The 13,354-nt window shown below is 44.6% G+C and overlaps 1 protein-coding gene and 1 long non-coding RNA gene across 2 annotated transcripts in view; both read right to left on the reverse strand.

The window, feature by feature from the left end:
• Positions 1 to 4,994, reverse strand: part of NDRG1 (N-myc downstream regulated 1) — a 74,482-nt gene extending 69,488 nt beyond the window's left edge. The window contains exon 1 of the mRNA XM_055704430.1: positions 4,958 to 4,994. Within this exon, the coding sequence (XP_055560405.1) occupies positions 4,958 to 4,980 (23 nt within the window). The 5' untranslated portion in view covers positions 4,981 to 4,994. The remainder of the gene's footprint in view (positions 1 to 4,957) is intronic.
• Positions 4,995 to 6,317: 1,323 nt separating this feature from the next.
• LOC114016373 (uncharacterized) lies at positions 6,318 to 10,364 on the reverse strand. Its single transcript, XR_003560791.2, has 3 exons — positions 9,696 to 10,364; positions 7,546 to 7,673; positions 6,318 to 7,450 (listed from the first exon to the last, which is right to left on the reverse strand). It is a non-coding gene; the product is annotated as an uncharacterized LOC114016373 (long non-coding RNA).
• Between the last annotated feature and the right edge of the window lie 2,990 nt (positions 10,365 to 13,354).

Genomic DNA, 13,354 nt, shown 5'->3' on the forward strand with positions numbered 1-13,354 from the left:
AGCTTGATTCTATATGTGAATCATCACTGGTCAATACATTTCTTTACATGTGCTGGTTACAAGCACAGTGTTTGTTATCTAAAACTGAAACAATGGCAACCAGAACTATTTTGGCTCACTAGTCCAATTTTTTCTGTACTTAAGGAATGTAAGTCTAATCTCCTTTGGCCAAACGAGGGGGGTGGGGTGGGGTGGGGTGGAGAGGGGAATAAAATTGAAAAGGAGGATGTGCTTAATATGGAGTAAACCAAATCCTTTCATTGACATATTTAATAATTTGTCAATAGCATGTTTGCAATGGGGTTTAGCATCGCTGAATGAGAAATATGTTAGTTTCTGACTCCAGAGCTGCAAGCAGGGCAATTCACCGCTACTTCTCTCCATTCACAGTTCAGTCCTAACGTCACTTGCCATGTGACAGCCAGAAAGAAAATCATAAATGCTCTGTACTCATTTTGAAAAGTAATGATTAAAATCCCAACAGAGCGCCAAATCCTACCTTCCTCTGCACAGCAGTGCAAGAATGAGTAGGAACAAATAGACATCGTTCCTTCCTCCACACCAGCTGGAGACTTTCCAAATCTGATGCTTAACAGAGTGGTAAGCAGAACATCAATTAAATAGGACAGTTTGTACACCATGACCCGGGGAGGTCAAGCTCCCAGCTCTACCCTGAAGCTGAATTTCTGTGGTGCATCTTACAGGCAGTTTCCCATCGCCACCTCACTAAGCAAAAGAAGGGCAAGCTCTGCCTATACTTTTCTGCCTATTTCTGCTGTGTTTGCATTTTGTAGTGCTAGTCAAATTTAAAGGGCAATTCATGCTGTGACCTTAGGAGTTGTGGGGGTTGCAAACAGTAGACAACAGAGTCTGTGTTAATTTTGTATCTCTGGGTTGATAAATCAAATCAACTGTATTCCTTCCATAGAGAGGGGAAATTTTCATCATAGCATATTGTGATTTCTCACATTGTCACAGTTTCAAAGACGTCTTTAAAGAAACTGGTACACAGACCACAGTTTTAGCAGTTTTAGCACTGTACCTGTTCCATTTTCCTTCATACAAAATGCTTCATACATCTGTGGCCTCCTACAGATGCTTCTGAAGCTGTAGGGTTTCGACCAGAAGTGTCTTTTAGTAAACCACCAAAATAATCAGGGTTCTGGTTATTTATCACAAATGTGTAGAAAATTAATTTCACCTCATTTCAAGCTGAGTGCCTTAAACATATGCATCATCACAATAAACTTGTGATGTGAGGCTTCAAACTACTGTAAACTCCATGATATATTTAAGGAAAATGAGGCTAGGACAGTCTAGCAGCAATATTCCAAAACAGCATGTAGTGCCCCAAAGGAGATCTTAGACAGAAATTGGGTATTAAACCCAAGGAGATATCCACAAAACAGCCACTAAATAACTGATACTTAGAAGCCCAGAATTTCCATGAAATTACCTTTAAACCTGCAGACCGCAGCGCTGAAGGTGCCTGCAATAGGCAGGAAGCCCCGAAGCCATCAGAGCACATTGCTCATACACAGACACTGCTGAGCCCCCCACTGCCCCTGCCCCTGCCCCTGCCACTGCCACTGCCCCGTGCCCTCAGCCCCAAGCTCGTCATTTACAAGTCCACATCTTGCTCAATGTCCCAGTGTCAGGGTACGTGCATTCCCTGCTCCTCTAGCCCAAGAGAACTCTGCTGTCCCCGGTGGGGAGGACATACTCATGCGAGGAGACATTAAAGTTAGGACCAGGGGAAATGAAGAATGGGAGGAAAAGAGTCTATCCCCTTGAGAATATACTGCCTAAAATGCAAGATTCAGAGAAAAACAGGGAGTGTGAGAGAGCAAGATGCTCAAGCCAGTAATGAGGTCTCTTTTCCTTCATCAGGGAAACGGGTTTTTCATTTCCTTTTTGGATTGCTTATGCATTTTTCTTAAAAAGACTCACTGCGCAACAAAAAAAGTTATAGCAGGCACACAGGACCCACAGAGAGTGATTTCCAGGGAAAATCTCAAGTTAACCTGGAGTAAAAGCCACAGGCGGGTGGGAAGGGAAAGAGAAGCCTCAGTAGAATTTTGTCATTAAAAGCACCAAAGCACCCATTTTACGTTCAACCACAAAACACAGTGTGGCAAGAAGATTATGTCCCAGGGAAAGTCATGCTTCTGAAGGCCTTTTGTACACCCACAGTAGGCCTTTACCCCACCCCATGTAGGAAGGCTTCAAGCTTTCCTTAGGTGGCTGGTGGCAATGTCCCAACTCAACTGGAGGCCTTCAAGTTCAAAACAAAATGGAACAATCCCTTCCTAGGGAGTTTCTTCCCGTCAAGCATTTTTGTGTGGAGTCCAGCCTCTCCCGAGAGATCTGGCAGTCAGAATCCAGAAAGCAAATGTTTAAGAGCTTCCTTTACCCCTCTCAATTGCCTTGGCTGCTCTGGCAAGGAGGCTGCTTTTATTGTGTCCAGGGTGACTTCTTGTGGAGGGCAACAAATCCCCTGGCTATGGGGCTCTAATTCCCAGGCCTCTTTCAGCCAGCAAAAGGAAGCTTTGACATTTCAAGGCTGTCAGCTGAGGCCAGGGATTTCTCTCGGACCATGGATGACCAGCCCAGGACTGATTCCTCTTTGGTTTCTTGCTTATGGTTGAGTCTCTTGTTCTGCAGAGCAGGCTTGCAGAACCATATGCACCTCGAGGTGTTTTCACACACCACCACACCATGCTGATACATCCTCCTGGGGAGGGAAATGCAGTGAAGCACAGAGTGGGGTTCTGGTGATGGCCACCTCAACAGCCTCACCAATTCAGGAAACAGAAGTTGGCCAGCATCTCTAGAAGACAGCTTGGCTGACCATATGCCTAGGGAGGGAAGGTTTCTCTTCTGATTCAAGCAGGAGGACTGACCTCCTTCTTCCTCCACTAAAGTAATTTCGTGGACACAGCAGAGAAGGAAACCAGCCCTGCCCCAGCCAGCCTGCCCCAGGCAAGGACACAGCAGGGCTGGTTCTTGCTTTGGCTCCTCTGTCATGCTGGACCATGCTCCAAGGGGAACCATGCTCCAACCACCATGCTGACCAAGGGGAAACCTTGCCAGCCCTGAAACGGCTGGGATCATCATAAAACTGAAATACGCAGTGCTTCTAAAATTGCCGTACATCACAAACACAGCCTTCTTTTATTACCGGTTTTTGTGATTTCTGTTACTTCACGGTTTTGACTCTGACTACTCACTGCCCATAGCAACAGCAAGAGGCAGGGGTGGAATCACAGCCCCAGCTCCCTCTGATCTTAGGAGAAAGATCCCTCACGTCACCTGTAGATCTTAGAGGATTTCACAAGGATTTTAAGGATGCTTGTCCCTTACATCTGTCTCACAGTGGGATACACAGAGCTGTATAGCATCGACGCAAAAGCTCCATGGACACGCTGCAGAGACCTGTCTCAACAGGCTCCTGCTCACCTGCCAGCCCTCCTGCTTCTGCTGGAGCTTTCACAACTCATCCACCATCCTGCTGGCTTTCCAGTATTTTGGAATACCAGTTGTCCTTTTACCAGCATTGACCATTACGAGATTGTGTAAAGCGGGCAACAAAAATCAGCTGTTTTAACCTCATTGGTCTGACTGCTTACAAGGTCAAAAGTGTCAAAAAGACTTACGCTAAAATTATAGTTCAGAGAAACTGAAAACTTACCAAGATGATGAAGATATCATTTTTCAAAGCATACATATTTACATGCATGTAAATAAATACACATGAATATATCCATGTATGATTTATACTGTATAGTGTGGAACAACAACATCTATTTCTTGAACATGAAGCATTGCTGTCATTCTGCGTTGGCACAGATCCGGTTATTGCAGTGAACTTTAGGTGGACATAATTTCTGCCACTGCAGGATCTTTGAACAGCTGAGACTGAAGCAAACTCTGCTTGTACACTTTAGTTTCATGGCCTGTTATCCAAGGGGCTGCAGTGCCCCATTTAGATCTTGACATTGAATTTTATCTACAGACATCTTGCGATCCAGTCTATCTACCAAAAGGCATCAAGCTGAAACTGTTACAAAACCAGTGGACCTCAGCCTCACCACAAGCATGTCTACAGCATAATATCTCATCTATCTGCCATGCTCTGAGATTGGTATTAGACAATCATGTCCCTATCATGATTAGAACATAGAAGACAAGGGGAAATTTGGAGAAACTTTCGAGCTGTTTGAAGAAAAGAAATCTGAATTGCCTCGTAAGACATTTTTGTTTGGCTTGGAGATTTACTTTGTTTTATTTAGAAGTTCTGTTCTCTCTACCACGGAGATGTTTTTTTAACCAAGTTGATACTTTCTTTTTCTGAAGTTATATTAGCATTGCAGACTGAAGATTTAATCTAAACCACTTTTTTTTTAAAAAAAATTCAGGCAGTGCTATGTCCAAAGATTCTATGGGTCAGATTTTCAACAGCTATTTTATATTGCTTTACACCTGCTGACTAGCAGGGCCATCACATCTAACAAGCTGAGGCCTAAACTTATTGCCAATGTCTCATTAGGCAACTGCATAGAGAGTCCAGTCCTGCTGTATTTACGTGTTTACACAGGTCTTGAAAGCAAGGGCAGGGAAAAAAATACTGTGATTCTTTACAATTAGAATAATATTGGGATTCCTTACAGTCATTATATACTGATCCAGATGGTACAATTTTTTCTCCTAACAGCTGATTGCAGTCACAAAATGGAATTACCAAAAGCAGAACGTCACTCATTAGGCATGAGTAGGGGTGACCAGCGCTGCATATGACACAGACAGTTCCTGCCCAAAATGCTTATGATCTCAATAAGACAGCCACAGAGCAGACAGTGAAAAACATGACGAAGGAGCTGGCTTAAGGGACAAATAGCTATAAATTATTATAATAACTATTATAATAATTTGCTATAATTACACAAGAGACTGTTACCTGTTTGACGACACAGCGAGCATTGGTTTGTTCTCTGGTCAAAAAATAAATGAGTGACAAGAGTATCCTAGCTGTCTTTCCTGGCTTGTAATGCCAATGGTATCTATTCAGCAGCTGACTCTAATAAAGTCATCTGGCTTTTTTGAAACAAGCAGGAGGGGTGGGCAGCAGCTTGATGGGTGACCTCAATTCGCTGAGCTCTAAGGACAGTTTTTTAGACTCCCCTTTTATAAACGCTGCAATTATGTTTTGTATATAATTCCAGTTACAATTCTGATTGGAAAATGGAGCTGCTTAGGGGAGCTTACAAGATGACATCTGTTCAACAACAGACATCTGTGCCAGAACAGCAAACCAGGGCTGCCTGAGGCAGGGTGCTTGAGTGAGATGCATGTACAGACCCACATCTGTATGTGCTGCGATGGACCAATATTGGTTCTTTCAGCAAAAACTGTTTGTAACCCAGACCAAGTTCATTCACACTCTCTGCCCCCTGTCAAAAGGCATCCCAGGTTCAGTCATTAAGGAATGCTTTAAAAAAAAAATCTTATAAAAGAAACCTCCTTGCTGTGATGTCCAGCAGCTCCTTAAACAAAATGATTTCCAAGGTAGCTGTCCTCTGCCCAGTGCAGAGAAGCACTGACAGGCTTTTACAACTCATTTTCAAGCATCTTTTGCGGAATCTTTGGACTTACTTCGTCCCTCTTTGCTAGTAGATAATTAGTGAATTAGTTGATTTCTCCACTAACCCACCTCTGTCCTACCCTGCCAGCCTGTACCTGCAGTGTCCCATCTGGGTACCAACAGCAAGCCTATTAGTTGCACAGGGGTCTGTTTGCCCCCATTTAAGAGCAGCTGGAGTGAGCAGCCCTTCCAGCCTACGGCTGCTTCAGCCCAGGCCCTCGTGTTGTGTGTTGGGCTATTTGGTGCATTACAGACAACTCCCACTTTTATTATACTTTTGCTTGTTCCTCAGCTTTATCCCAGCAGGAATTTCCAATTCCTGCCTCTTCTTGCCTCTGCCAGGGTACAGCTGGTTAAACAGCTGTGGATGGAATCTGCATCTAGTGATTCATATGTGCCAGCAAACTGGCCAGTTCTGCCTGTAAACTGGTATTGCAAACCATTGTAATACGTGGCCTAAGTAAAATGAAAAATATTCTCCTCTCCCAACCTTTCCTCCTCCGTCCCCTCACTACTAACAGAGCCAAATTATGGCATGACTGTTTCTCCTTATTCAAGCAAAAGTCACAAGATCTGCTCCTAAGCAAGCAAGGAATTTTAAATGAGGAAACCAAGAAAATACATAAGCAAGCTGAAAACCAAAGAGAAATACCTTTAATACTAAACCACTTTTGAATAGAAAGATTATGAATTGGGCAAAATTGATATTTATATGAAAAGACATTGCTCTAAGGACTTTCATTGCGTGGGATCGGTGAGTTTCTTTTTCAAGGCTAGTTGAGAGGTGCGCTCTAGAGTGCTCTATAATGCGCAACAGAGTAATACTTGACATAGTGGATAATATCAGGAAGCTTCATCATGTGCACTGTGAAGAAAAACCAATGAACAGCCTGAAGAGACTGTCCTGCTCCACACCCTCTCCCTAGAAACACTCAGAGATGAGTGGCTCTAAAGTCACAAATCATGTCACAACACATACCCTGTCATACTTGCCCCACTCATCCTGCTTCAGATATTCTGCTGGCTGGCAGTGAATGTGAAATTTAAAATATTGGAAAGATTTGAAATGTGAAAGTGCATCACTGGGCTCACCCCTACATTGCCTGCTCAGATAAGCTCTTTCTGAAGGCAATGTACCAAATTTGGGCAGATGTGTGCTTATCTTTCTGCTGGACCTGAAACCAGGGAACAGGGAAGGAAGGAAAGATTCTCTTTCAGTTCATTTTAGCCCTCTTCCCTGTCTATCTGGTGATCCTCCAACTGGGTAAGGACAGGGCTGTGGGACCAGTCTTTGTGCCAGTGTCCATGTTGTCCACATGCTGCTGCTTGACTTTAGAGGCTCTCCCAAAGAGATAGGTTTGCTGTCATTTCCCCATACTATTTACCATGTACACTACAACTGGCCTTAACTGGAACCAGATCCCATTATATTGAGCTCTGTGCAAACATCTACAAACAGCAATTCAGGACTGGAAGAATTAAAAACACTCTGCCAACCTGAATGCAAAGTTATCTGCTGCCAGCAAATGGTGAATTTCAAATTAGTGGTCTGGTTTGTGAATTCAAGCCTTCTGTCTCCAAAAACAGGCAGATCCCCTTCCCTACCACCTGACCAGCCCTGCCAGTGCTAGTCCCTCCACACTTTGGGGCAGCATCTCCAACTGCAGGAGAGCCCAAGAAGATGGAGTGTCTCTGAGTCTTACCTCTGCCAAGAGACCGTGGAAGATTATTTGTGGACCTGAACTGCAGATGAGTTAGATGTCAGCCAGCAGATTCAGTGAACTTTAAGCTGGATTGTTGCCCAGTTGCCTGCAAGAAACTGGTTATTATATTGTCCCTAACTCAGCCTCAGGAGTTTGGAGTGGAAGTGATTAGACATGTGAGCTGTGGTTTGGGAGACATACTTGTTGTGTGCCAAGGGACGTGCAGACAATCACGTAAAGCAGAAATGCACACATTCACACAGCGCTGCTGTTATCGAAGAGATGAAACTCTTTGCAGCAGTCATGACTCAGAGCAGCATTTGCATATCCTTGATCAAGAAAAAATAAAAAAGGAATTAGGAGCTGAAGAAGGGTGGGATGATTAGGGAACAGCCAAGAAGAAGAAAGGCACATTCAGAAGTGGGTGAGGCTTTGCTCACCTGGGACGTGCTGCTTTGCACCTGGAAATGTCTGCCTGGGCACAGCCCCCCCCGCCCCGCCCCGTGCAATATTCCCATGCAGGCTGATACAAGCAGGCAGGGGCTGTGGGATCTGCCTTTACCTTGTCTGGGCGAGGTGAGCTTTTCGGGATGTGTACTTCAGCAGGAGGGAATTAGGCACATAATGGTGGTTATCTACACGCATATTTTTACACCATTAAACTCAAAGATGGATTTTTAATTTCCCCTCACTCTGGTTCCCAGGAGTTAGACATTATAAGGCTATTGACTTTTGAGATTTTCTGTTAAAGGTATAATTGCTGAAACCCCATGAGGTTTGAAATAAGATACTGTATTATTTTCACACACCCACATACACACAAAGTAATTTCACTAACTGAAATCAAGATGATTGCCCTTCATTAACAGATGCCCTAAACAGAAGGTTACTACTTAAGTGTGAACTGAGACAGGGGTGAAAATAGCCCCTTTTGGAGACACAAATGTTGAAATACTTTTAAAGGCAGCTTATTTGTTTAACAATGAGAGCAGGATGAAAGGGAGCACCATGCTTTCACATCGGTGGAAATTCTTTCCTCCCTTACCGTGGTGACAGACACATATGTCCAGCTACAGAAACATGTAACTGAAGATGCTTGTGTTGAAAGAATTCATGAGGTGCAATGAAGCACGTTTTGTTTCTGTTCTTAAACAAAGGGTCAGAATCCCACTTTTAGATGGAAATCTCATCACCAGCAATTCCTTTCGAAGGAAGGGTCGGGCCCTGCCCTGATGGGGGAGGGAAGGGCTAGGCAGCCACCCCAAAAAGACTTTAACTAAAGCAGTCTTCTGAGGAAGGAGAGGCAAACTCCCATGCAGAAGGCATCTGAGAAGTTTCTTTGCACCACAGGTGCCAGGACTGGATGCAGGTGCCTGCCCCAGGGTGTCCCCACAGGCAATCTGGCATGCCCCAAGATAAAGCATCTTGAATGTCCGGAGACAAAGCACCTGCGACCTGGCCAAGCTAAAGTGCTGTCTGGGGGGACAGGGTTTGCTGGGCAGCTGGGAAGGCTAAAGGACACCTATAGAAGACCCAAATAGATCAGCCTGCCTCTGTGTCTCCTCCTGGCCTGGGTAGTAAGGCTGTTTGCTAGATCCCCTTACAGCCAAGGAAAAAGGGGCTTGTGAAGTGCCTCAGGCCTGGGGGTCACTGTCAGAAATCACACGGGTCCAACCAAAAAGCTGCGGCATTGTTGCAGACCCCCACACTGCAGCAAGTTTCATTTCTGCAGAATAAGCAGCAGTTTGCACACACTAGCAAGGTTTTCTGGGTCAGGACTGGGTGCTCTGTAATAAAGGTACCATGTGAGGGTTTCAGTGAGTCCACCTCAGCTTTTTAGATCTTCTCCAGAGACACAAGGAGACCACAGTCCTTACAAAAGCAATCCTCTGACATAAATCAGCATCGTACAGCTGCTGTGGTGTGAGGGCCACAGGGTCAGGCAGCTTTCAAAGCACTCTCGGCAAAAAAAAAATTATAGAACAAATGTGAGAAAACGATTGTTTATGCTGTCCTAGAGAGTTTGGTAGTAACTGAAAGCTGGCACCTCTAGGGCCTCCCAGCCCTCCTGTGAGATACTGAAATTTTTTGGTTATGGGGTTTTTTTGCAGATGGCTTTCTCAAGATCATCTTACACATTCATGCTGGAGCAGACAACAAACATTTTATTATTCCCACATTCTCCTTCTCACTGTAGGCCCTGGACACACATTCTTTTGCCTCCCAATTTAAGTAGGTTAGCTTTATTTCCTAATGTTAATGCAAACTTTGCTGTAAGGGAATGTTGCAACTGGATATTGATTTGTTGAAAAGAAATAGGACAGGTCATTTCTGTTCTTCATGAACCTCACCTTCTCTGTCACTCCAGCAGAACTGGAGGATGGACGATCTTCTCTTTGTCTCACCACACTCCATGTTTCTTCTCAGCCTCCTCTTGCAGCAAGTCCTTCATTCCACTATGGTCATGTTTCTAATATTTGGTTTTTGATGGTCTCTTCCCTTTCTGTGGGCTGCAGACCTATGCCTCCCTGTACTCTTTCTGTTTCCTTCTTTCCTTCTCTTTCGGAGGCTTTTGAGAATAATTTTGGCTGAAAACTTCTACAAAAACCACAAAGCAAACTTAAAACTGCAAGAAAAACAAACAAAAAATCTTAAGATTCAAACCTCAAGGTTCAGACTCTTTTAAGGCATGGAAACGACATGGAAAATTGCAGCCCAATGTCCTGAAAATTCACAGTGTTCCCAGTACTTGGAAAGAAGGTTTTAGAGCCAAAATGCCAGGTCAGTGGGAAAAAACAGAAGTAGTCCCAGCTTGACCCATCACTGTTTCCATGCAGTTTGATGGAAATGCCTGATCTCCTGAGTCTGATCACCCAGCACACGAGCTGTCTAATTTTACTTGGTAAGCTGAAACAGAAAGTGTGACAGTTCATTTCAGCACCTTATTGTTCTTATTCTGTACTTATTATTTGCTTCAATTTTTTTTCATGTGTAACAGTCCTTTCTATCAGACGTTTCTGTTTGTCATGTAGGTACTTATTAACCAGTCAAAGCTAATCATTTGGACATCAATGGCTTGGTTTCTTATCTTGAACATGTATTGTGATCACATTTCACATGAGTGTACAAATGCACGGACACAGCAGAAAAGAGATCCTGCTAAGCCCAGAAAAAATACTACCATTCACAGGCAATGTGCCTGCAGGCCTCCCTACTAATGCAAGTATTCACCATGATTTTACCACAAACTCTCCACAAGAGGAGAAAAAAATCTGGGGCTGCTTCATTTTTAAATGCACAGATCCTACCAAAGGCTCCTCGAGAGCCACAGACTGGTAACTGTCAGTATCAAAGTCAGCTGTGGCTTGTTAGTGTTAGTTAGTCTGTGTCCGTGCAAAATACACATTGTAAAAACAGGACTGTGCACATGGGGTTTTGTCAGCAGATGCTCTGTGCCATAAAAGCACTTGCGTGTTGGTGGTCCTCAAGTCTTTCCCATCCTCCATCAGAATGATCAAATTTCACATCCTGGGCCAAGATTATGGGCTTCTCCTTTACAATATCCCATACTCCACCATGCATTGTAGCACTGTACCCTGTTCCCACCTTTTTATTCCATGTATCAACCTAATGGATCCTGTAATCAGGTCATCAGCCACCCCAGGGAGTCATACCTGCCTAATCAGGTAGACACTTACAGGCAGGGTCCCATCTCTTTGAGCTGAGGGGAGATCAGGGCACCATGCTGCAGGTGAGTCCTACCCCTTCCAACCAAGCCCACTGTGTGAGCCAACCCTTCACACATGCACCTTGCCATGTGGTGGCAGTGGGTCCTCTGGCACCTTCTGTCACACCCTTCTGCATGGTAATCAAGGCTGAGAAAAACTGCTGGTTAGGAGGGACAGCCGCAGAAGAAGGGGAAGGGTGCGAGGGCTGATGGCTCAGGAGAAAGATGGAGAGGGCACCAGAGAGGGATGCCAAGCAGAGCACCCCCGACAACATCCACCAATGCTGGGAGGTGTCTGGAAATGCTCTGCTCAAAGGCATGAGTGGAAGCAGACCCGTGGCCACTGCAGACACCGTTCCACCCCTGATGGGTGGCCAGCTCAGCCAGAGCTGGCAGGAGGCTGCTCAATAGGTTGTGAGTAAACAGGACAGCTTAGCTCCTCTGATTCTCTGCCAGGCTCCTCTTGCCGAATTGTCATTAAGAGCGGCAACGCTTTGGCTGCCCATGTGCTTAGGAGAAGACAGCTGGTTCTCTGATTGATGGCAAGACCCGTTGGGCATTGCAAACCTGCTGTGATGTGGAAATCTTCCCACGGAGGCTGGAGAGGTGTGGTTGAGCTCCTGCTCCCTTATTCCATTGTCTCCTCAGTGCTGGTTCCTGAAAAGGGATCACATGTGTGTGGAGGTATTATTAGTAAAGCTAACTGCATTTTTTCCAGTGAAAAGGTTCCACAATACCTCCCCTTTTCCCCTCCCTCTCTGCATGTCTTTAAATTTTCAGTGGCTTTGTGTTCTTAAATAGCAATATGCTTCATTGTCAGTTCTGGAATCCCAAAGAGTAATTTCCATGACATTATTAAAACAAATATGATAGAAAATAAAAATAATTTGTATAATAAATTTTGGGGCCAGATCTGCTTGTCAGGATTATGTTGTATCTGCCCTACAATAGCACATTTATTATCAGCCTGAGGATACCGCTGAAGATTGAAACTGGTGGTCCAGTTAAGCTTTTTCACAGATGATTACAGCAGTGCTGCTGAAAGCAGGATAGCAAGGTCTAAGCTAACAAAACGTATGAGTGAAGAAAAACATCGAGAGCGATGTGACACAGAGACTGTATTACCAGCGCAGTTCAGGCTAGTGAAGCATACATGTTGGATTTACCTGATGGATGCAATGAAGACGGTGGATCCCATCAATCTGTAAACCAGAACTGCATGCATGGGGCTGGCTGCTGCTGCAGGTCGAATCTGTATAGTCCTTGGACAATTACCCACCTTCTGACTACCTTCAGAGCATCAAAGGGGGGCATAAATAAGTACAAAATACATTGTCTATACAGAGATAATAATAATCCAAAGAAAACAAATGGTGACCTCAGGTTTCAGACACCATGGGGAAAAATACTAGTGTCAATGAGAGATGTAGTGTCCGACGGATATTATTTCAGTCACTGTACCAGAGGAGTAAAAACAAAGCCATATTATATGCTTACAGCACAGTTAGTTAGGCACCAAATAATAACCACTATCAACCTAAAAAGCCACATCACTGGTGACTGCAAAGATGCACAGCTGCAACTTTAAGGCTCATGCTTTGAGATATTTGGAAATTCCAAGAGAAAGGCAGGAAGACTAGCCAACACATATGGACTGGTTCATTTAGCCAGTGATGACACAGCTCATGTTGACAAAAACATTTGATCAAATCGCCTCCCAGATTGTTTCAGCTAAAAAATATATAGAAATGAGCTCCTCTTGCATGTGTATCTTGCCTCGCCATGGAGAGTTTTGTCGGCGATACCGCCATTTTAGTTCACATAATGATTCTTTCCCACTCTAGAGCAATACAGCAACGTCAGCAAATCTCTGTATTTTAGATATGCCCTAACCTGGAAGTGCTGGGGAGCATGAGGATGTTTACTGATGCACTTGGACGCAAGCCACGTCTGGTTTGGCCCCAGCTTAGATACGCTGGCCCTTCACTTCAACCCTTCACTTGCCAAAAGTCAGGGGTTTGGAGGCTGGGAGTAGCTCTCAGCTAACATATTGAAATGTCATGTAAAGCTGTGCTGACAGTTTCCCGTGGTGTTTTGCTGTGCTCCGTGGAGCCAGGATGCTGCTGGCTGAGGCCTGCCTGGTGATGCTCGCTGTGTCTCAAAAGTAGGCTTCCCTCTACAGAGAGGCTGCTGGGCGAGGGGATCCCTGGGCAAGGGATTAGACTGTTGTTTGCTTGTGTTTGGAGGATCAGATGTTTGTGTCTCCATTAAAAATAAACAAGA

The sequence above is a fragment of the Falco cherrug genome, chromosome 3 (assembly GCF_023634085.1).
Source record: "Falco cherrug isolate bFalChe1 chromosome 3, bFalChe1.pri, whole genome shotgun sequence".
Lineage (NCBI taxonomy): Eukaryota > Metazoa > Chordata > Aves > Falconiformes > Falconidae > Falco > Falco cherrug.